We start from the raw sequence: 25,202 nt of genomic DNA on the forward strand, positions 1-25,202 counted from the left end.
AATAGTGGTTCTAAGGTACATGTGATGAAGGTTCTACTCTTAGGAAAAAGAAACTGCAGATTTAAAAGATTTTAAAAAATTGTTGTATATTTTTAATTAACTGGTAACAGTGGACATTTTGTTCTTTTACTACTTTTAAAGATTAATCACAATTAGAGCTGAGCCGATAACACTTTGAACCGATACCGATACTCTTACAGGTTCACACAGATACGGATAATTGAACATTTTAACTATTAAAAGTTGATCAAAATATTGATTAAGTATTCCACCCAAATTATATGCACCAACTTACTTTAATATATTCGATAATTACATTAGAATTTTTAAAATAGCTGGTATGTACACACAAAATCCATTCTTTCCCACAATGATGGTGCACGATGAATGAAAATTTCAAATTTTCCACTAAAATTTTGTTCAGCATTTTTGCAGACCCCAAGAAAGATGAATATGCCAAAAAAATATCAACAGGTATTGGTAAATAAATTCTAACCCATACCTTTTGATATCGATACATCGGCTCGGCCTTAATCACAATGATGAGGGAGAGAATTTAAGTGGTGAAACTGACGATGGAATAAACCTAAAGAAATATCTACACCTTTCCCAGGACTGTACTCAGGGTGTGGTGGTATTTTGAACACTTGAGTTGCCCCTCAAGACAGCAGGGGAAGCAGAGTAGATATAGTTGATTAGCTATTCCATAATTGACTCACCTGTCTCGTCCATTGGCATCAATTTTCTTTTACTTCTAGCAATACTGTTATGTAGTTCAGGATAGATATTTTCCTTTTTGCTTGGACCATAAATATGTTCATTTTTATTTGTGCTTGTTTTCTGTGATTTGTTGATAATCTTGGCAGTGAGCAGGGAATGCCTAGTTGCTGGAAGTGTCTTCAAATCTGTAAGCAAATCCTGTAATTATTATCATACTATGGCAAACTAAATTTTAGAGAAATACACACAAAATGAGTAAGGAAATATTGGATCAAAGTCAAATCCAGAAAGTGTGCACAGAAATGTCTTGATTTACATAGAAATATCAGAAAAAACTACAAAAATAACCGGATCAAAAAATTAATGTAACTGATTTAGTAACAAAAATTGTCTTTGATACGTGATCAACTACTCTAACCCCTGTCTCATCCCATGTTAATGAATGGGTCCCTACAAGTATAATCTAAATAAAAGAGGAAACAAATGAAAATTAATTACGGAAAACACAGTCTATGGTCCTTCTCCAGTATTCAGTCAGTAGGTCATAGTGAGGGACAAGCTAGGAGGGTTGAAGCCAAGGGCGTCATTCAAAGATTTTTTTTTTACAAGACAACAAAATCAGAATATGCAATGGAGAAATTTATACTTGCCGGAGGTAAGGGAAGAAGGAAAACATACAAGGTGTTACTAGACATTTTTAACTGAAAATGAAATTACAAAAATGGTCAATTTTGATAGGATAATTTACTATTTTGCTTCACTGAAAACAAAAACAAAAAAAGTTGATTTCTAATTATTTTCTTTCTGGGTTTATATATATATATATAAATATATTGTAAATTTTACTTAGAATAAAGTGTAATACACAGTTTATAACAATGTTTTTTTAAGCAGAGTTGAATAATTTTAAAGTATAAATTTTTCTGATGAGAACATACTGCACATCGTATTATTTATTTTAATTATTATACTTGTAGGCATATATTCTGGTAACATGCTGCTGGTATTTTCTGTTTCCCGAAGCAATAGTATAATAGTACCTTTTTAAATATGTTCTCCAGACACTAAGACACAACTGAAATATTCTAAAATATGGTAAACTTTTGTTTTTAAAATCAGAAATGCAACTACGAATCTTTAAATATAACCTATATTATATTTTAACGAGTTTCTATTTGTTTCCTCATTTCAAAAATTTGTAGGATGTAAATATCACAAACCATGACATAAGAAAATATCGAAGGGCACACATAAAATGTTGGTGCTCGGTAGTATGGTAGGAGGAGGGTGCTAAAATACAATCCTGCCTAGGGCACCAAAATATCTAGCTACAGGTCTGCCAGTCACGGTGCAATCTCTTGGTGATATCAGGTGACTGGCTTTGATGCAATACCTCTGTGATACAATTCTTCACATCCTTCAAGGAATTGATTTTTCTGCCTGTGCTATGGAGATGGGTGAAGATTGGATGGTGCAAGGAGTGGGCAGTAGTAGGACTTCAAGTCCTGAATTTTCTGGTGGACCATGTTAAACTCCATGAGCACATTCTTTTGGTTTGCCATTGCTGGTGAAGAATATCGATGGAGCTTGTTGACATACAGGATCCCATTAACTCACCAGACACTGCTCATCTCCTGGTGTAACATTTCCTGGATTATAAGTTGCCTAGTCATAATCTTCGGAGGAGCATATAACTGATATTTCACTGTTTATCTTATGTAATACACACAATGGTTGCTTCTGAAGGACATTTTATGTATTATGATAATGAGTCAAATCAGGATTCTGCTGTGTACTATTAATAAGAAAAGGTGCAATAACATTGTCCTAGAGTTCATAAATATATGAAATTTAAAATTTTGTATAAAGGTGGTGGTGTTTTGGTTAAAAAAAAAAATTCTAATTCTAATTCTAATTCTAAAACAGCTATTTGACACTATTCATCGTTAATAGTTTTTCTTGTATGTACGCATTGCTTGCATGATAGAATTATTTTCCTGTAGTTTACGGTTATTACAAGCATAAGAAAACAGTTTTTTCTTTGTGACGTTTCAGGAGAACACACGCTCCTTTCATCAGACATTTATTTTCATTTTGACTAAAGATACAGTTATAACAATGGTTAGTAATTTTTAAACAAAAAGAATCTGTTATATAATGGATGTTGTCAATGTTACATTGTTGTAATATAGCAACTTAACTGTGAAAAAAGCAGTCTATTTTTTTAAATTATGAATCCCAAATATCATCAGGTAATTCAAATTCATCATTGTTTTCACAAAGTCTCTTGATGTTTTCTGTTACATTAAATTTTAAAGATGGTGGCTTACTCCATTTGTGAAAAAGAAAACTCCACACTGGATCTATGTTTCCATTTTCATTATTTAATTTATTCCAGTGTTCTTCTACAAATGGAGTAAGCCACCATCTTTAAAATTTAATGTAACAGAAAACATGAAGAGACTTTGTGAAAACAATGATGAATTTGAATTACCTGATGATATTTGGGATTCATAATTTAAAAAAATAGACTGCTTTTTTCACAGTTAAGTTGCTATATTACAACAATGTAACATTGACAACATCCATTATATAACAGATTATTTTTGTTTAAAAATTACTAACCATTGTTATAACTGTATCTTTAGTCAAAATGAAAATAAATGTCTGATGAAAGGAGCGTGTGTTCTCCTGAAACGTCACAAAGAAAAAACTGTTTTCTTATGCTTGTAATAACCGTAAACTACAAGAAAATTATTCATCGTTAAGTTTGTTAACATGGGAAAAGAAACTTACCACACATAGAAGATGTGCCTGCTTCCACCTCTGGCCCAATATATTTAAAAGCTGGTTTTCTTCCACCATTTTCAGATATGTGAACTTTCTGCACTAAACCCAGTGAGGTAAGAACATTAGCTATGTCATAGAGTCGACGGACCTTAGTTTTCAATTTACCAGATTGCTCTTGCTCTCCTAACAAGACTTTAGCAGCTAGATCTAAGTTCACCAAATTAGACTGAAATAAAAGGGAAATATTAGAACACAGAGAAAAGCTGCTGTTTCAATTTGTAGTCATTCATTAGTTCATACATGACTCATGATTAGGGCCCAGGTTCTCAGGTTTTAACCTATTTTATTCCTTACTTGGTAACGTCACTATTCCAACATACATTTTTGTTTTAGCCATTTCTTAATGAAATACATGAATCCTATAGGTCCTAAAAATGGCTAAAAGGAGTTAAGATCCTAAAAATGGCTAAATTGAACTTTTCAGCTAAATAAATGTAAAAAATACACATTGTTAACTGAACGGCAATATGAAAACGTATTCTGTCTCCACTATTCCAACATACATTTTCATTTTAGCCATTTCTTAATGAAACACATGAATCCCATAGGTCCTAAAAACGACTAAAAGGAGTTAAGATCCTAAAAATGGATAAATTCAACTTTTCAGCTAAATAAATGTAAAAAAATTTAAAAATGCTGAACTTTGTTTTGTTTCATCAGAGTGAACACATTGTTACTGAACGGCAATATGAAAATGTATCCCCCCCCCCATCTCTCTCTCGCACGCGTGCGTGCACATGCACGCACACACACACAGAAGGGGGAATGGAAATGAGAGAAGGGAAAGGGCAGGAGAAAAAAAAAAGGAAGCAAAGTTGGCATTACAAAAGTTATAGCTTAACAATGACATGTTTTAAATTTTTATTATTTTCTGTATTTTCTAAAAACTGTGTTTTTTATATGCTTTAGTAAACATGTAATATGTGAAGGAAAATGTGTTTGCAGTATTGATGCTCATGTAAATGAAAAGATTTGTGATTGATTTCAATAAAAATACGGGTAGGGAAAAAATCCTAAGAAGGGCTAAATCATCTCTTTATAAAGCCTAAAATGATGTCTGTAAAATCCTAAAAGTCCGTGCCCTACTCATGATGTACTGAAATAGCTACATGAAAGCTTACAGGGCAAAGAGGATATGAAGAGCTCGGGTGTAAAACATGGTAAGTGAGATTTTGGTTATTTCTGAGTTCACAAAGAAAAAAATCTATGCTGTAGATAAAATTTTTTCATGTTGTGTTTACCAATTTCAGAAGGCTTCACTGAGTCCAATCCAAATTTTATGACATGGCAATTTTGCTTGAAAATTGAAGGATGGCACATTTTACTTTGTAACTCAAAATTAGCAAAATGTAACCATGTTTTACACCCGAGCCCTTCATATAAGTTTTTTTTTCATGTAGCTAGTTCCCTTCAATTAATTCTCTCAAAGGAAGATTTCGTGTCAGGAAAATAAAAGATGCAAGACGTAAGTGAGTAACTAACTTTTTCTGCGAAACATACTTGTAGAACATAGATTTTTCAGCGAAAAATGCAGGCCCGACCAGGACTTGAACCCAGGTCTCTGGCATAACGTGCCATTGCTCTACCACTGAGCTACCGAGCCGGCGTTCTATTATTTCGATGGCCTCTGCCACCATTTAGAGTGGAGGCCAGAAATAAATACAACCTCTACAAGCAAGTTTTGTGGGAAAAGTTAGTAACTTGTTTATGTCTATTTAAAGGAAGATTGCATTAGTGTTTCCAAGCACAAGGATGTCTGATAACAATGAATTGCTGTATACCTGGAGAGGGACATTAGAAATGTATACAGAGATGTATGGTGTGGAAATTTTGGGGAGCAGGGGTGTTTTTGGTAAATATATTTTATGAACTCCATATCCCAATAACCACACAACCCCACAATGAACACAAGACTGTCATGCTTTCATAAAGATTAAAATATATTTTGATTATTGTATAAAAGAATGTAACATAAATATTAAGTTTTAAAAATAATAGAATAAAATTTAATTACTGTAAGGTAAAGCTTGCCTTTATATTCCTTTGTTTTTATTTTAAAAAAAGTGGTTATTAACAAACTCTTTCACTTCTTCTGCTTGCTTTTGTTATTTGCTTCTTTTCCACCTGGAAAGATGAGGGGGGGGGGTGAAAGCTTTTATTTAGGGAGTGTAAGGTTAAGTCTTGAACCCAAATGACAAAAATTTTGGATGTGATAAATTTTAAGGAGTGTGTAGATAAATCACTGAGTCCAGGTATGAGTCGAAAATTCAGGGCAAATTTTAGTGCCTGTTGTATGATTCCATTTATATTCTTTTTAAACAAAATGTTATTTTCCTCATTGTATGTTTGGTTTCTCTAAAAAGTCATCTTGTAAAACCCACAACAGAATAGCAAAAATAAAAATACCAAAAATTGCAGTGATGATAATAAAGATTACTGACTAATTTTAAAAATCAAACAAATTATAGACCAAGCTGAAAGACAGACTCGTTCAGAATTTACACACTATTTTCCATCCTTGTCTAAAATACACTTTACATTTCTGTTACCGAAAATTTTCTTCCCACATTATTAGATCTTTATCCACAAGTTCCTGTAAAACATGTATTGGAACCTCAATTTTATATTTTTCAGAAGATTAAGCTGAAAAATCTTAAAATGTGGGAAAAAGTAAAATTCGGGAACGTAACATCGGGGCTCCACTGTAGCTTTACTGCATATTACAGCATATTTCAGTCAAGTTTTATAACATGAATGTTTCCAGACTTTAACTACATAAAAATTCCAGTTTCTCTATAATTTTCAGGCTTGTACTTACCCTTTTTCCAATTAGAAAAAGCATAATAAACTTCTGACACATGATTCCTAGAGATTTCTCCTTTTTAGATTCTCCTCCCTTGTTTTTTGATGGAATTGATCTTACATGATTCCCAAAGAAACCAAAATGGTAATTTGCTGTTTCCTCTTGCACTGGTGCCACGATGGAATTATCACCATCTTCAGCCTCGTCCTGCCATTCGGTCTGAAGTAAACTCTGAGTTTGACAATTGATTTCCTTTGGTCTCAGTGCACGTAAATCAAAATCATTTTCTTGATCACAGTATAAATACTTCTCTTTTGTTGAATCAACAACCACAATAGGTACTTGTTGTTGCTGTATAGCTTCAACCTAAAATACATGGCAAAATCAAGAAGTTAGTTTTGGTAAAGTCAGTCCATATTACCTAGGTATACCTGGATAAGATAATCAACAGTGGACCTACAATTTAAAAGTGGGACCTGAAAACTGCAATTTTGTTCCTTCCAAGAATTAATCACTTGAGTGCAAAATAGCAGCATTAGTCACTATGCTGTTTGGCAGGCTCATTGTAAGTCAATTATATATGTATATAGTTTTGGGCTTAACTCCCAAAATAACAAACAGATGTAGTAAATGTTTTAACAATGACAACAACAAGAAGCTTATGTGGACATCAACGTCTGGTTAGCTGATAAAACAAAAAGGGGTAAAGTTAGTATACAGGGTGCTCAGAAAGTCCCCTTACAAACTCCTAGGGCTAGTAGAGGGGACTGAGTAGACAATATGTGGAATAGGAAGCAATGTCCGGAAACGTACAGTTTCCATGCTACAACCATGACAATGTGTCGGATGTGCCTGTGTTGGTATGCAATCTGGTAGGCAGTACATGACGTCAGTAGATCACCTGATGGCACGTGACGTCTACCCTGCCGAGGTATCCTGCCTGGAGCCCCATTCACATGCCTGTGCATCTCCGATGAACATGGTTGAGCGGAAGGGAATGGAAGAGCTGCTCGTCGGCTGTATCAAGAGTGTTATCCACAACATGCGACTCCATCGCATACCCTTTTTGCCAGCATTACGCAACAGCCCTGAGAACGAGGTACCTTCACCACTGACAGGAAGGACTGTGGTGCTCCAAAGAGACACCCCATGCCCAAATTGGAAGAGGCTGTACTGCACCACGTTGAACAGGACCCATCAACAAGTACACGAACAATTGTGTGTACAATGGGAGTTTCTCGCAGCATCGTGTGGGAGGTTCTGTATGAGCAACAACTACATCCTTACCACCATCAAAGGGTACAGGCTTTGAGACCAAGCAATTTTATACCACTTGTTAACTTCTGAACGTTGAGTTCTGTTCACAGATGGATGTAAATTCAATACGGAGTGTGTTCTCAATTCTTGAAACAGCCATGTCTGGGCAGGTATTCTGGACGGTCATGTGATCCTTCTTCCAGCCAGGCTAACGGGTGGGTGCCGCGTACTTGATCTTCCTAAAGGAAGTATTGGCCCTGTTCTTGGATGCTGTGCCATTGAATGTCCGTCAGGAACTGTAGTTTCAGCACGATGACGCACCGCCTCACTTTACACGTGACGTTCGGAGACATCTTAACCAAAGATTCAGGCAAAGATGGATAGGCTGAGGTGGTCCAACCATGTGGCTCCCCCACGCCGGATTTAACGCCATTGGACTATTTCTTGTGGGGTCGTATGAAGAGTATGGTGTAAGAGACTCCTGTAGAGACAGGGGACGAACTGCTGGCACGAGTTATGGTCGCTGCACAAGAGATTGACGGGACACCAGGTGTATGGAGCGAGTGTACCAGAACATGATTCGCCGGTACAATGTGTGCAACGACGTTGGTGGTCGTCACATCGAGCCACTGTTGTAGTTGAGCAGTGCCATATGCGACACATCCAGTGCAGAAACAAATTGTTGCATTCCACTGTTGACACAGGTGTTATTGGGATCAATGAATAGCACGTTTCTTAATTGTTGCCTTGGCATTGTTACCAAATAAATTTGTTTGTACTATGGACTGAGTCACACCTCATTTGACATGGTTGTAATAAATGATTACACTTTGGGTCATCAAGTGATCTTCTTGACATCATGTACTGCCTACCTGGTTGTATACCAACACAGGCACATATGACACGTTGTCATAGTTGTAGCACAGAAACTGGACAATTACGGACATGGGTTCCTATTCCAAATATTGTCACTCAGTCCCCTCTACTAGCCCTAGGAATTTGTAAGGGGAATTTCCGAGCACCCTGTATAGATTCATTACATTCATTTGAAATTGAATTCAAAATTTTGGGTGCGTCAGCACTTAGGCCATTTTGTACCAGTCACTTTATATGAGGTCCAGCACCTTACCATAACTAAATAACAACTCTAATGTCGTGTCGTAACTAAAATATTAAAATATTCTGACTGGTTAAAAGCTGAGGCCGTTAGGCACTCGGCACACAAAAGACAGGACAACACACAGAATTATACTGGCCATGAGGCCAGTCGCCAGAGCCTCGTTAGACTGCAAAATGCAGTCCAGGGTGTACTATGTGGAAGTGAGGTTGACAATTAGGTGTAGTACGTGGAAGGTCACCCCTTACACTCCTCATTACATTCATACATACCCAACATAATCATGAACCAAATTGGGACACTTGTCATATCGATGTAGAAGTTATTTTTCCCCTCCCTTGTCATAGCAAGTTCACATTGGGAACTCAGCTCATCTACTTCATAACTTCCAAAATAATAATTCACGAGGATTTGTCCATACACAACATCACATATATTCCAATGAATACTAATTGCACTGTGCCCTTCAGTTTGCAAAAGTCAAATGTCACCATGGCAATTCAGTTTGGTTATGCTTACATGCATATCGGAGGTACTGATGTGAGCTGTTCAAGGCTGGCGGGAACTTTCACACAAAGAATGTTCACTGATAATGGTAAATGTCTCAATATGTTTGGTTATTATGTTAAGAATTACATAGTGTAGATATGTATGTGGGCTGTTCAATAATTTTTGCCTTCTGGCCTGTAACTTTTTTATTGAGTGAAGGAAGTTTATGATTTTACATTTAAATAAAAGTTTGGAATGTCTGCTCTCAGAGGATGATTTCTGTTTGAGCTAGTGCCACTGACGATGGAGTAGTAGCATGAACGATGTCGGACTACAATGAAATACAGTTCAAGCAGCATACTGTGATTTAATTTCTGGCTGCGGAAGATGTTCCAACTATCAAAATCCACTGTTGGATGCATGCCATACATGGGGAAGCATGCGTTGATCTTAGCACGGCCAGGAGATGAGTGCGGACTGCACACACGTACAACCCTGCCACAGCCACTTTGAAAGACAATCACTGCATTCACTTGAGAGATGGTGGTGCATGTTGATGAACTGATTTGTGGTAAATGCCTCATTAAACAAAGGAAGATCTTAGATATCCTGTGCATGTCACTTGAAACAGTGAATCACATCTTCAAGGTCGACCTTGGGTTAAAAAAAAGTGTGTTCCAGGTTGGTTCCTTGTCAGCTGACAAACGATTGCCAACCTCATTTTTCTGACAGAATGCAGAAAGTAGTGCATCAATGGCGGTGGAGACTAAAGTCCACCCAGCCAAAGAACGGACTTGAGGAAACCCAGACTTTCCGCCTCCAGTTCAAGGGGGAAAAAGTGGTGTTGCTACATGCATGAATTTTGTCTAGTCGTACACAACACCTCTTTCTGTCAACATGCTCCCTTCGCTGGCATTTCAGGGAGAGGCAGGGAATCGGAAACCCATTTGCTTGCTACATGGCGGCAAACATTAGGCTTGGCCTTGTTGAGAGTGCCACCTGTTTCGAAAATGGCAACACAGAGTACCATGAGAACTCCCCCTCACCACAGCAACTGGACAAAGCTGATTGGTTCAGCGGTTCATGTTACCTTCCTTGGCTTTCAACAGAAAAGATAAAAATAGAATTTCCAAGTCCATTCTTTGGCAGGAACCACTGTACATTGAAAAGTGATGTTACCCTTTAAGAGAGGACATTCCAAATTTATTATAATCATAAACTTCCCTTAATCAATAAAAAGATATAGTCCAGGAAGCAAAACTTGTTGAACAACCTATGTACAAGGCATATTCAATATATAACCAAAATTTTTCCAATAAAATCTCCCATTAATATGCCTATGAAGATGAAACTTTGCATGCTTGTTCCACTCGAGGCCTTGTATTAACAGTGGATGCCCCACAGCATGGTAAAAAAAGCTGTGGGTTAACAGCTGAAGCCACCACAACTATTTGAAGTGAAATGAAGTAATCATGTGTTAAATTACAATATGAATTATTTAAGTAATAAGGAATTTCATTTCTCATCATTCGTTCCATGCACACTTGACACGTGTTAGATAAATATGGTTAAATTTTCAGATTTCCAGCAATTGCAAAACATAGCTTATATCTTCATAGACATTTTCCAGAACTACCAAGATCTGTGCAACTTTTGAAACATTCAGCAGTCAAGTACGTCTAGACTGTAATTTGAAGAAAGAAAGAAAGAAAAGAAGGAAAAAAAAACCCTTGGATTTTACAGGTCCAAAATACTGAATTAAGATTGTTTCACAATTCTAAATATAAATTTTAAAACATGAGCATAATCTTCATAAGGCAGCCTTATTCAGAATTAAAAATTAATTATTTGTCATATAACAAATTGCTTTCAATTTATTATGACTATGCTTATGCATACAGTGATTACTGAAAACAGAAATATGAAAACATATTGCAATTACAAGGCTGATGATGGTAATTAAACAATTATTGTTACAAGGAGAATCCATAACCAAAAATACACATACAGTGAAATTCTGATTTTACGTTTCCAGATTCTACACTTTCCTGCATTTTAAGTTTTACATTCCCGTTCCCTGAAAAAGGTCAAATAGGAGTTCCACTGTACATATGTATGGGTGGCAGATACTATGATTTGTATGTGATTGAAGTATTATAATTTAGATAATTTAAAAATAGAAACAAGGTCAGAAACAAAACAACAAGAATAATAACAAAAATAAACAAACCCTTTCAGCAATTCCTAATTCTTCTGCTAAATGTTTCAGATGAGAAAGTGTTTCGGACAAGTGCCTGCATCCATGCCAGGCATATCGATTTTTCCCAATCTGAAAGAAGGAAAATAATTTTAGTCCAAAGTTTCATTTAACTTACTTGACATATCAGTATGTAGGTTATCTTGCATGTGCTCACAAATCTTAAATCCATTCAAACAACTTTTTGTAAAAAAATGGCAAATTATGCATGGTGAATACAGACTTAAAATGCCAAAATACCACTTACAAATGCCTGTATCTTCATGTGTCATTATGAACAATTGCATTACTGGTTCACGTCTGGTAGCACAAAGCATCAACACAAGTCATAACAGGGCTTATCACAGCATGCTACAATGTCAGGGGACCTGGGTTCGAATCCTGTCCTGGGCATGGGTGTTCTTTGGGTGTCCATCATTTTCATCATATCATCACTCATCCTCATTCACAATTATCGAAAAGTGGCAGAAAAGTAAAGTAAAATAAAACAAATCAAACAAGTCATAACGATAAAAATAAAATAAAACAAATCAAACAAGTCATAACGATGCCAGGTGGAGGCAATAGTGGCTTGGATTCCACTTGAAATTGTAGGCCCAGTCCGAATTCTTATCGGTGCCTAAGACGGACTTTAAGTAAGGAAACAACTCAAACTTAAATAAAACATAATATCCTATCAGAAATTAGCACAAACATGAAGTCAAGCAATTGATGAGAGCGATTGCTGCTTAGTTTTAGAGTGCATCAGTGTCTACAAAGAAAAAAGTCCTATGCATTAGTTATTAACTTGCTACGAATGAAAGTGGTAAGGTTGATGAAGGAGCAGTGCAGATTGAGTCTTTATCCACCGACATGTACATCATTTTATACTGCTGTATGGTTATTGAGCAGTTCAGACAAAATCTTTTAAGCTGAGGACATGTACATGTTTTTACACTGTTAAAAAGTTTTTAGTGTACAATAAGAGGATTATCAGAGCCTGTTTGTTGTGGTCAAGAGTAAATAAATATTTGTTTAACCATCAAGATATAAAAATGTCACTTACACACATCTGTGTCCTCTTCTTCATTAAACCAACTCCGCATAACATCTGAATGTAACCCAATATTAACTTTATAATATTACATCACTTAGAAGAGCAGCAGAACAATGCAGCTGAGCTTAGAACAAAGATAAAGAAAGAACATTCAGCTACACAAAAGCACTCAGATGTAGTATAATTCACAGTGTTGCAATCTCGCAATGAATATAAATTGGTGACACTGGTCACCCACATGCCTAACAGAGGGTTAACTAGGAACTGGTGTAAGCCTAATGGAAAGGATTAGAAAGCATACCTTCGATGCCATCTGAAGACTCTCCAGTACATTAATTATGTCATATAATCTTCTTCTCTCTGTCCCAAGGGTATTTGCAACTTGATCCAAAGATATTTCCATGGCAGCACCATTGTCAATATTTAAAGGATAAAACACAAGAAACCTGAAATGTGTGTACAATGAATTAACTTACGTGAAATGGTTCATAACCTCTTGCCTTCATTATCACTTATACATGGCAATTTTAGTTTCAAAGAAATTGTTATGGAAAAAGATGTTAATATTGACATGTATTATATTGCACAGGGTGGTTATTTTAAAACAAGATAAAATTCAAGTATAATTCTAGGTTTCCCCAGGATAAATTTTCCAAATTTCAATCTACACTTTCCACTTACGAAAAAAATTAAGGGTTAATCCATATTTAATTCCTACAATTCAGAGATTTCCTGGTCGGTCCCCTAGGAATGTGAAGTTTTAACTTATTACAATATAAAATTGACATATTATTTGACTAATCTGATTTTAAATGGATTCCACTCATTCTGAAAAAAAGCATATTTCCAGACTTTTCCAAGCTAAGCAAGCAATTTTAAAAATATATTTCCAAACCATTTGGTGATGCTTTACCACACCATTCTTTAATATTTAAGTGTTAAACTGCAATTGCAATTCAGGAGAATACAGTTCATTCAACAAAGTTAAAAGTAAATGGACAACAATTTACTACAAACACATTTTTATACAGAATACCTGTGCATCATGAAGCTGGTTCAAGAAGAAAATTATTTTTGTCTTCAAATCCTGAAAAAAATACGAAGATTTTCCGGGACTTTTCATGGTTTTGGGAAGTATTTTCAAAATTGCCTGACTTTTTCATATCAGTGGGACAGGGGCGGCACCAGAAATTTTCAACAGGGTGGGCAGAAGCTCCATATTGATAGATTAGGGTGGGCAGTATAAATGTAAGACCATATATAGTACGCGTATATATGTGTATGTGACGTATTTATCCCCCTCTCTCTTACACTCCCGATTTTCCTCTTACTTCTTTTGCCTTTCCTATTCTTGTTTTCCTCATTATTATTTTCTAATGTATTCTCGCATCTTGTTCCATTTCCTTTTGCTTTGTCTCTGATGGACACAAACATTTCAAGGAAGTGTTTACCCATGTGCAGCCATACATTCTAATCACATTCTTTCATGAATGTTAATACAGTGAAATAAATGTGAATTAGGTTTAAGCTTGTGTTGCAAATACAAGACACATACTTGATTTATGTATACGGCGACAATGATAGAAAGTGCGATGGTAGACAATCGTGAAGTAATTTAAATGCATGTTCCTGAGCATAGTATTTTCATCGTATGAGTTTTTGACTGAAAGAGTTTTCTTACTCCTTGGGGAGTCACTTTTCTTAGCTTACAAGATTTGTACAACTGACAAATCTATCTGAATGTTTGCAGTAGCGGCGATTGGGTGCCAACATTTGAGGGACAAGGACAATATACGTTAGGCTTAGCATAAAGAGGACATAGTACGGGGGCAAAATGTGGCGGAGAGTAGGCATAAGCCACTTCCCGCTCCTCCTAATCGCCGCCACTGAATGTTTGGATTAAAATGATGTCTTATCAGGAATAATTTAAAACACACACGGAAAATCAATTCTTTTTTTCATTGTCCATGAAGTATTCATAGGCTAATGAAAGGCTTTCTTGACAAAATATCACTCATAAGTAACAAGTAAGATTGAAAAATCTGTTCAGAATTGACAAGATTATTAGCTAAGTTGCTATTTGTTTTCGGAACTGTCATGTTACTAATGCGGGAGAAGAAATACACGTATGGTTACATGAACGTATTTTCTGAGGTAACAAAATGATTTAGGACACAAGGAATTCATCAAAGTTGATCACCGTACCAGTAATAATTCATCTATTTTTCATAGATGTCTTGGGTTGTATGGCGTGACCATTTCGAACACACTAGAATGTCAACCTCTTTCCTGTGCAGCATACCCTGGAAACTTTTTTCTTTCAGGGCATCGAATCCGTGGCGCCTGGAACCACTGTCAAATTAATAATTTATTAGGGTTTGTATTTTGAGTGTCAGCATGTGTTTGTTTTCGACCCTTGGTTATTTCATCTAATCACCATTGAACCTTATAGTAGTCATTATCAAAATCAGCAGAAAAATGACTTAAAATAAAACAAATCAACCACAACTTATTCTTCCAAAAATGGAGTTTCATTAGTTCATACCTCTTAGAAAGTTGAGGTGGTAGTTTCAATTGCACAGCGCTTCATTACTTGATGAAGGCAGCTAATTCCGTGAACAATGACATTGTTTTCTGAAAGTCTCAAATATTTGTCTCAGGGCAATCACCCTCTTAAAATAGACACATCTTCTGTGGTGATAAAATGACATGTTTGGTGCGAGTTCTTTCTGTATATTTTTTTCCCCAATGGCATAACGCTGTCGTTTTAATAGAGAGGTCCTGTATTCAACTCCCCTCCTCTGGTGGATGCACAATGCACACTGGTTCGGACTACGTGTTAAACTGTAGGTTTATTCCCGATTAGCCTAAACTGAGCATAAAAATGGGCTTAAAAACGAACTAACAAAATCGTCTTCTAAATACTTCGTGACATAACTTTCTTTACTTCAGCTGCATCTACAGATTCTGTTGACATTTTTGGCTGATTCATGTGGCAAACTTTATGTGTGGAACGAGGATTTCTAAATAGAATAAGGCAACTCATAATCAATTGAATAATTACACCTTTTCCCATACTTAAAATTTCTTCACTTCAGTATTGTAGTGATTATTGTGATTCCTTCTTATAGGTACATGTGTAGAACGAATATAAAGTTGATATTTCGCATACCATATTGATATTTGAAGATGACAGGTATATAAAATTGTCATGAAATAATAAAGGGACACTTCTGGAATTTCAATGCAGAGCTAATTAAAACTATATTATACTCTGTAACATACTTAAACCTGAAGGTTTATGGATGCAGCAACACAAGCCTTCCATCTGTCCCTATCCGGGGCAAGATTAATCCAATCTTTCTCATCCTTACAGATTTCTTTTAGGTCCATCTCAACGTTATCCCTCCATCTTTGTCTTAGCTTTCCTACTGGTCTCTTACGATCAGGTTGCCCAACAAGAATCCTGTAAACCATTATTTTCTCTGCCATTCGTGTCACATGGCCTGCCCATCTAAGTCTTCTTAAATACGGAGAAACTAGTACTCACTTTTATCCGCGAAGCTGTTTTTTCTTCTTTTTCGATTAATTTCAGTGGCCACTGCCACCATCCTCGTTGGAACTTGCTGCGCTGTTGCTTGGCGTGCGTCTTTTGTTCGTAGTTCTCTGGCTGCCGTTAGGTGCGCTGTGCGTCTTGGTGCGTCGTCTGCTATTTCCGGGCGATAACTGCTGCAGTAGTGGAATCCAAGTGTGGTGCGCTTGCCCGCTATCGATGTTTAGTTCGTGCGGGAAGTGCATTATGGCATGCGTTTCCTTGATTTTGGTGTCTATGAGCGTGTGGGCAGTGTGTTTGACTCGAACCTTTTGAATTTTATGGCTATTGTATTTGATATGTCTAGCAAGACCAGTAGTGGGTTGGGCTTTTTTCGCATCTGCTAGGTGCTGTTGGATTCTTTCATTGACAGATCTGATGGACCTGCCGATGTAATGAGCCTTGCATTCACACTCTGCATCGTATACACCTGGGTTGTCAAGGGGGGAGAGGAAGTACCGTTTGTGCTTGTTCAGTTTATCAGTTATTTTGGAGTTGGGTTTGTGCGCTACTTTGATGCCAAATGGGAGAAGGGCTTTGGCTATGCGGTTGGAAGTGGTGAGATGGTAGGGGAAGGCAAACCATTTATATTGGTCGCTGGGGGTTGGTTGTGGCTGGGTTGCTTGTGGATGGGTTGATTGTGGTAGGTTAGGGTGTCTGACCTGTATTTCCGCCTTACTGCACGAAGTGGAAAGTTGTGATTCAGTGTAGCCATGTTTCAGGGCTATTTCTGTGATGGTGGCTATCTCCTCTCGTAGATCCTCTTCTTTGCCACAGTAGGAGAAGGCTCTTCGATAAAAGTTTAGCCACACATTGGCTTTTTGCTTAGGGGGGTGGCTAGAGAGAGCATGTATGTACTGGTTGCCTGCATCCGGTTTTCTGTAGACGGTGGTTGTGAATTTGTTAAGTGCACGGCTGATGGTGATGTCCAGGAAGTTGATTTTACCAAGTTTTTCATGCTCTACGGTGAAGTTGAGCCTGGGGTGGATGCTATTTAGTTTGTTCACTAGGAGGTTGAGTTCTTCTGCCTTTTTGTATACAACTATTGTGTCGTCCGCGTACCCTAAATATCGGATGTGTTGTAGTTCTGGAGTGTGGAGTATCTCTTTTTCAGCCAGGTGCATGACGATGTTGGCTAAAGGAGCTGATAAACTGATAAACTGAACAAGCACAAACGGTACTTCCTCTCCCCCCTTGACAACTCAGGTGTATATGATGCAGAGTGTGAATGCAAGGCTCATTACATCGGCAGGTCCATCAGATCTGTCAATGAAAGAATCCAACAGCACCTAGCAGATGCGAAAAAAGCCCAACCCTCTACTGGTCTTGCTAGACATATCAAATACAATAGCCATAAAATTCAAAAGGTTCGAGTCAAACACACTGCCCACATGCTCAGACACCAAAATCAAGGAAACGCACGCCATAATGCACTTCCCGCACGAACTAAACATCGATAGCGGGCAAGCGCACCACACTTGGATTCCACTACTGCAGCAGTTATCGCCCAGAAATAGCAGACGACGCACCAAGATGCACAGCGCACCTAACGGCAGCCAGAGAACTACGAACAAAAGACGCACGCCAAGCAACAGCGCAGCAAGTTCCAACGAGGATGGTGGCAGTGGCCACTGAAATTAATCGAAAAAGAAGAAAAAACAGCTTCGCGGATAAAAGTGAGTACTAGTTTCTCCGTATTTATATACTACCGCGTCTCTCTTTTCCCAATCATGAATAAGTCTTCTTGATTAAATTATTCTAATAATAATTAAAAAGTCAAAATCATTTATTGTGTTGCTGGAGGAAGTAATGCTAAGATGATGATTTGATTTGCTTATTTGGAGATTATTTTAACCATACCCAGGCCGGGATTTATATACGTATGTGGAGGCCTGGAGCTTACAGCACCAAGACCTCACTCCAATTCCCTCTACACAGTTTCAGTTATAACATCTCGCCAAGTTACATGGTGTGATTTGTTATTATATTGTTACCACATCCGAAGTACCTAATTTTTTAATTATGTGGTACTTTTCAAAGCAGTCTTTCCCAGTGAAGGCCTGGAGCTGCAGTCCTGATGTTCACCCTAAATTCTGATCTAATCTTGATCATACCCTGCATAATTTTGAGCCTCCTAAGTCTTCTAGCTGCTTTTAATCAAAGAAGTTATCACAGTTTTTTTTGTTTCAATAGCTTTAGTAATTATTTTCACTTTCTAATGACAAAATTGGCTTTTTATGGGTTGATAATATGTGAAAATTTTTAGCATAGATAATATTCACAAGTAAAATATACATGTTATGAACACCAGAATACACTTATATATTGAATCATTTATATATCCCCAAGTATATGTACTTATTGAATTTGATTGGGTGGGCAATCGAGTGGGCACAGGAATTTTCGGGTGGGCGCTTGCCCACCTGTGCCCACCCCTGTCGCCATCCCTGCAGTGGGAGTCTACTGAATGCACGATTTCAATAATTAAGTGCATTCATTTTATGTTGACAATGTCTATAACTACAAAAAAGGCCTCTTCGTACCGAAAGCAATCATTACCTGTCACACAAAACACCAAGGGATTTATCTTTTCTTGTAGCTATACTTCCATCAAATCTATCAGAAGTCCTGGATTTTCTTGATCCTGCTGGAAGCATTGTTTCATTACAATGCACTGATAATAACGGACCGTTATTTAATGCCTGCTGTTGAGGACTTTTCTGAATCACTTGTAAACAGTCTTTGGTTGCAACTTTTGTCAGCAGCTTCAAATTTGCATTTGGTGAAACTGGATCAATTCCGTTGAGGCCTACATAAATCTTCTGTGGCGTTAGATTTAACCTTCCCACACAGGACTCCTCTGATGGATACAAAACACCATTTACTTTTCTTTCACTTGGTTTTTCATCCCATTCACACTGCTGGCAATTATTATCTATATTGTTCAAATGGCTATCACATAGGACCTTCCTTCCTTTTAGTAGAATTTGCTTGGGTTGCTCCATTTCTAGAAACAAAATACCAAAAAACGTTAAATTCTAAAAGATAGAGCTTGCACATCTTTACAAGTGAATTAATGAATAATGTACGTGGGTTGGAGATTTAATAGTGGCAACTATTTATTTACAAATGATACAAAAAAAGATACCTCTGTGAAACTTTTACAGCCCTTCGATCTAGTCACCAGTTTTGTGTACAACCCGTTGCAAGCGAGTTTTGTGTACAACTCGCTGCAAGCGATGTGGAAGTTGTAGTATACCTGTAGCAGTGCCTGTTCTGTTGATGGTTCAAATGGAGCAGTCTATTGCCTGAAGAATCTTTGGTTTGAGTTGGTGTTTTAAGTCCACTTTATGCACAGTAAGGCTAATCGGGACTGGACCTATGGTTTAAAGTGGGATCCGAACCACTGTGCCATGTGCCTCCAACGGGTATCGAACCCGGGACCCCTTGACTACAAGGCGACGACGCTACCACTGCGCCATCGGGGAGGCCCTCCTGAAGAATCTGTGGAATAGTTCGGAAGTAAATACCACGAAGTGGTTCCTTCATCTTAGGGATCAAATCAAAGTTGCAGGGGCTGGTAGAGCATCAGCCAGTCCCATGGAGCTAACAAATCACCCACAGGTTGTGCTACATGCACCCGAGCATTGTCCTGCAAAACGATGGGAGGGTTCACCAGAAAGTGTCCCCTCTTCTTTTGCAATGCAGGTCATAGGTTATGTTAAAAAATGAACAGTAAAACTGCACATTGAAGGTCTGTTCTGGAGGTACTGCAAGAACCGCCAGAACTTTCACATTTCTGACTACACATCTTTAGACTGCCAACTCCAACGATACTCTATTCCTCTCGTAACTGTGTATGCACCTTATGTTGGAAGGAGTCCACTTACTGGGAGGTAGGTTACCTGTCAAACTAACGTGTGCCATAAGTGAGAAGCACCCGCTCCGTTTCATGGCATTTATACAGCAGTGTTGACACTATTAAATCTCCAACCCACGTACAAGTCATTTCAATAGTTATTCAGCCTTACTTTCATTGTTCATTATAACATGAAAACAGTATGAATGATTTGTTTTATCTGACTTCACGTTTTTGTCACAATCGCAGAGATGGATGGTGATGACTAGGACTAGGATTTTGATGACCTTAAAATTGCCAAACATGACCTTTAAAAAATGCATTTATGAACTAATACATGCAAGAAAAATGCACTGTATACTTATAAAAATGCCCTATAAACTTATAAAAATGACCTAAAAATTCGGAAAGATTTGTAGAACAAATTTATAAACTACCAAGAGAAATTCAAATTACAAATTAACGTTACAGTATCTATCACATGTTCATTGCGTATGGTAGTATGAGTAAGAAAGTTCACTTTTTGTCATAGTTTACACTTTAAGTACTGAGTTACAGTACACAACGAAAATCATATGCATATTTTCAAATGTGAATGATTGTCCGTTGTCAGACTAGAAAGCCTTCCTTGTACATGGAAAAACTTCTCTCAACTTCCACAGACACAAGAGGAGCGTACTTGAAATGAACAATATCACCTGCTGTTAAGTCACTTTTCATTCCATGGAGTGGAGTGACAAAATGTCCGATACAGAGCACAAAACTTTGTACCCCTTGTTTTTTAACAATAATCCATCTGGTGACAATGTATTTATTCATAGTGGGAAATCACATTATTTGAGCTGAATTGTTACACAACAGGTTGTATCAACAATGTCTTTGTTTCTTCAAACACAGTAATTCAGAATTAAGCTGAAGACAATGAGACGAGAGTTTGGAACCTCTCTTCTTCAAAGGGTTACATTTGCATGTAAAATGCCCCTTCTTTCACCAGAATGAAGAAAAATGCATAATATGACTTTTAAAAGGCCGAAAAATGACAAACGGTTTATAAAGGTTAAAAAATGACCTCTACTCCAAAAAAGGGTCAAAAAATGCCCTAACAAAGGCATCACAATTTATTCACTTACGTGTAAAACACATTCCTATTTACTTTTGCAATGTTTCTGCCTTACCAAAAAAAAAATGCATTTGCATCAAAATTCATTTTTGGTTCCGTGCAACTTACTCACTATCATATAACTGGTTCCTGTCAACGTGTATCAGTGTTAGAGTAACCTCACCGGTTTCAACAATTTTTAATAGTAATTGAACATACTTGTTCCTGTCAACATGGAGCTGTTATAGAGTAACATTACAGGTTTTAACAATTTTTATAGCAGTTTTAACAGTTTTACCATGTTTTAGTCATTAGTTATCCTAACATTCAACCTGTCCACACATATACCTTGATCCCTTCTAAATGACGAAGCTTTACGTAGGCACGTAATAGCAGACTTCATGGCCTGAAGAAGGGAGCACTTGCCACCGAAACATCGTGTACGTCAACTATATTCTCACTTTACGTAAGTAAATTAACTAATTTCGAATTTATGCTTATTGCATCAAAATCCTAGCCCTAGTGATGACAAGGATGAAGGAACAGATGATAGAATGAAATGGATGAAGGGCCAAACACTCATGGACAGAACATAAAACAAGCCCCACGAAGGCTGTGTCCAGTTGCCAGAGCCTTGTTAGTCTGCAAAATGCAGTCCAGGGTACACTACGTGGAAGTGAGGTTGAACCTCTGAATAAAGTTACCCCTTACATCCTGAAAACAGCCTATGAGATATTTACATTGCATATTCTGCAAAATGAATCCTTGTCCATTAAGATAATGTTTAATAGCTTGTGCATGCACCGTACAGCCATGAGAGACGTGTATAAGATAAACCCATTTATATCATCAGACTTATCAGTTGACTACCCTTCCTTGGAGCAGTAGAAAATATTACATAGTCGTGCTTTTTTTTTATTGAAATAAAAGGTCATTTTGATCTTCCTTGGTTATATTTAGTCACTAGTTGATCTTTTGTACAATTGCATGGAATGGGTTGGCTCAGATGATTAAACTGTAGACTAGGCAGTTTCTACCCCTTGGGTACATAACAGAAAGGAAATAGACTAGGACTAGCAATCGAGGTGTATACTACAGGAAATTTCTCCTGTATTCCTATGTATGGCCTTGGGAATTCCCTATCAGAGAAAACCGTTAGGTTTTAATGGAATATTTATTATTTATGTGGAGTTCTATCAACCATGACTCTTTATTATACATGCAAAATTGCAAATTTCTTAATGTTTAAACTCAAAATAGGTTATAAGTAGGGAACGGAACTTTATGTGCTAAAAATCTCAGAAATAATTATTTTTTTATGTGTCATAAATCTTGAAAATATGTGACAAAAATAAAAAAAACATTTGGTAACAAAAACAAAACATTACATGCATTTTAAACACCCGAAATCAATTTCTAAATGCTTACCTCTTAGTGAGCTATTTTTTGGAAGAGTTGCAGTGGATCACTATAGCTTTTTTTTCCAAATTCTCCATTGTAAATCTATAACAATTATCTCTAAAAAGCATCTTATGTAGTGAGAAAGATCACTCCATGTCACATTCTTGCATATTTGAAGCACGAATGCCACTAACGCTGAAGTTTTCCAAAGCTTCCTCTTCCCCTACTTCACCTTCCAAAACACGTGCAATGTGGCACAAAGTTTGAAAACCTTGGTTTTTCCCAAAAATTTCTGTACAATTAGACATTAGCACTTGCGTGTTAGATCCAGTGGGGGTAATATTTTCCCCCAATAGGATCGTAGGCGAGGCGCCAGAAGTCTGCCAGCGAGCGTGTTCAAAGACAAAACAAACCTGACACTTTCGATATGAAACAGGTGGGGAGAATAAACATTTTTCCTTCAAGGATTTTGAGGTAGCTGAAGTCAATGAGCGATTTTATGTATTTAAAATGAAAATTTGCAAAATATGTATTTACATACGGAAAATATGTGTTTTTATGTAAAATAAAATTTGTTGTGTTGACATATAAGGCTATGATCGGAATTTTGGCAAAACGAGGGGGTCTATCTTATCGCAAAAAAAAAACAACATTTATTTACCTAAAGTTCCGTTCCCTAGTTATAAGATAAACTTCAATCTTGAATTAACATAGAATCATCCTCATAAATGTTTAAACATAGAAAATCACTATAACTCCCTAGGAACAGCAGTTCACACATTTAAAAGTGCCGTTGATCCACCCACTGCACCCCCTCGAGAACTAAGTTGTATTTATTTTTAATCGACGTATTTCGATTATTTATGTAATATAAAATTGTTTCCAGCATCGAAACAGAACTAACAGAGATATTTGATACCAAAGTATGATCTACGTAAGAGAAAGCCTGCCATCTCTGAGTACTTTCGCCACTTTTTATTAGTAGAAACTGGTTGTATACACACTCAAATAGGTAGAGAACACATGTAATAGATCACACCATCAAACTTAGCACTCCTAACAAAAACATCAGAAATTGCTATTCGTACCAAGTTTTCAGCCTTTCGAGTTTGATTTACTTTGTTTTATAATACATTTATGAAACGAGATGCAATGTTCTGCCTGCTGCTGTTGTGGAATGTCGTGTTGGGTGCTATATACACTTGTGCCAAGCCTTCAGGCCGTTCTGTTTCATGCTAAGGCAACAGGCATACTTTACTTCACAATAACACATTTTCGTGAGTTAAAAAGAACCGAAAACATTCATAAAATACAAAACCTTCATAAGCCAGGAAGCACAGAGGGTCAAGGATACAGATGTACAGGGTGGCTCAAAAAGTTACTTAACACCCTCGGTACAACACTGCAGTCCGCAACATGGAAATGGTGATGACCGATCGTTATCATAAGCCATATCATACCTTGTTTCTTTGTTGAAGTACAGGGTGGCTCAAAACCTCACTTAACACCCTCGGTACAAGGCCACTGTGGCGCGTAATGTGGAAATGGTGATGACCAATCGTTGCCAGGCCAAGGGGAAACTACATTGACGCCACCTGCATGGTCGGCGGCCATCTTGAATTCAACTTCAGAATTTTAAATGGGAAGGGGGTGATATGATATATCAAATCAGGCTAGAATTTCACGAGAAATGCAATGGTGGAAGTTTTTTCGGCATATCTTTCACCACTAAAAAGTTATGAATGGATTCTTGTACCAATTTGCTCCTTTTCGAGGTGTTAGAAAAATGCCTTAAAATTTGTTTAGCGAATCAGTAACGCATCGAGATCAAAGTGATGTCGACGGAGAGAAGTTCGCATGCCATTGCACACGATTTTAATCGGATACATCCACAAAGAGCTGCGCATTATGAATGGCTGTCGCGAACAATTTACAGTGTGACGCTTCCATTGAATTAAAAGTCCTTCACAGTGACAAGGCTAACGTTTATGTTCATTAAGAAGTTCATAAACAGAATATGCGACCCTTGTCATCTGATAACTGACTTTGGACAGAAACTGCTTCACAAACGTTCCCATAGTGTTCTGGTGGTCCTCCCTATTGAAAAAACTCTGTAAAAAGTACCTTCTTCCATAAAAACCTATTTATTTAACAAACCCAAGTAGCGCTAAGCATATAAGATTCCGTTGATGGAAAATTGACTAACCAATCGTGTTCCACACAGCATGACACACCATTAAATTACCAGCACTAACCATTCAGCTTTGATCTGTCGAAAATTGGTTATCAAATAAAAAGCATTGAATATTCTGTTTATGAACTTCCTAATGAACATAAACATTAGCCTTGTCACTGTGAAGGACTTTTCATTTAATGGAAGAATCACAATGTAAATTGTTCGTGACAACCATTCATAATGCGCAGCTCTTTGTGGATGTATCCGATTAAAATCGTGTGCAATGGCATGCGAACTTCTCTCCGTCGACATCACTTTGATCTCGATGCGTTACCGATTTGCTAAACAAATTTTAAGGCATATTTCTAACACCTCGAAAAGGAGCAAATTGGTACAAGAATCCATTCATAACTTTTTAGTGGTTAAAGATATGCCGAAAAAACTTCCACCATTGCATTTCTCATGAAATTCTAGCCTGATTTGATATAACATATCACCCCCTTCCCATTTAAAATTCTGAAGTTGAATTCAAGATGACCGCCGACC

At 37.2% G+C, this 25,202-nt stretch overlaps 1 protein-coding gene and 1 non-coding gene across 2 annotated transcripts in view; both read right to left on the reverse strand.

Annotated features, from left to right (window-relative positions):
* LOC145985679 (uncharacterized) overlaps positions 1-25,202 on the reverse strand; it is a 68,885-nt gene that overhangs the window by 37,112 nt on the left and 6,571 nt on the right. Inside the window, exons 2-7 of the mRNA XM_083119748.1 lie at positions 18,681-19,128; positions 12,831-12,975; positions 11,467-11,565; positions 6,389-6,739; positions 3,517-3,736; positions 720-905 (exon numbers count right to left, since the gene is read on the reverse strand). Coding sequence (XP_082975874.1) covers positions 720-905; positions 3,517-3,736; positions 6,389-6,739; positions 11,467-11,565; positions 12,831-12,975; positions 18,681-19,126 — 1,447 coding nt within the window. The 5' untranslated portion in view covers positions 19,127-19,128. The remainder of the gene's footprint in view (positions 1-719; positions 906-3,516; positions 3,737-6,388; positions 6,740-11,466; positions 11,566-12,830; positions 12,976-18,680; positions 19,129-25,202) is intronic.
* Positions 5,103-5,173, reverse strand: TRNAN-GUU (transfer RNA asparagine (anticodon GUU)). The gene has a single exon. It is a non-coding gene; the product is annotated as a tRNA-Asn (tRNA).

The sequence above is a fragment of the Lepisma saccharinum genome, chromosome 3, assembly GCF_977018435.1.
Source record: "Lepisma saccharinum chromosome 3, izLepSacc3.1, whole genome shotgun sequence".
In the NCBI taxonomy this organism is placed as follows: domain Eukaryota; kingdom Metazoa; phylum Arthropoda; class Insecta; order Zygentoma; family Lepismatidae; genus Lepisma; species Lepisma saccharinum.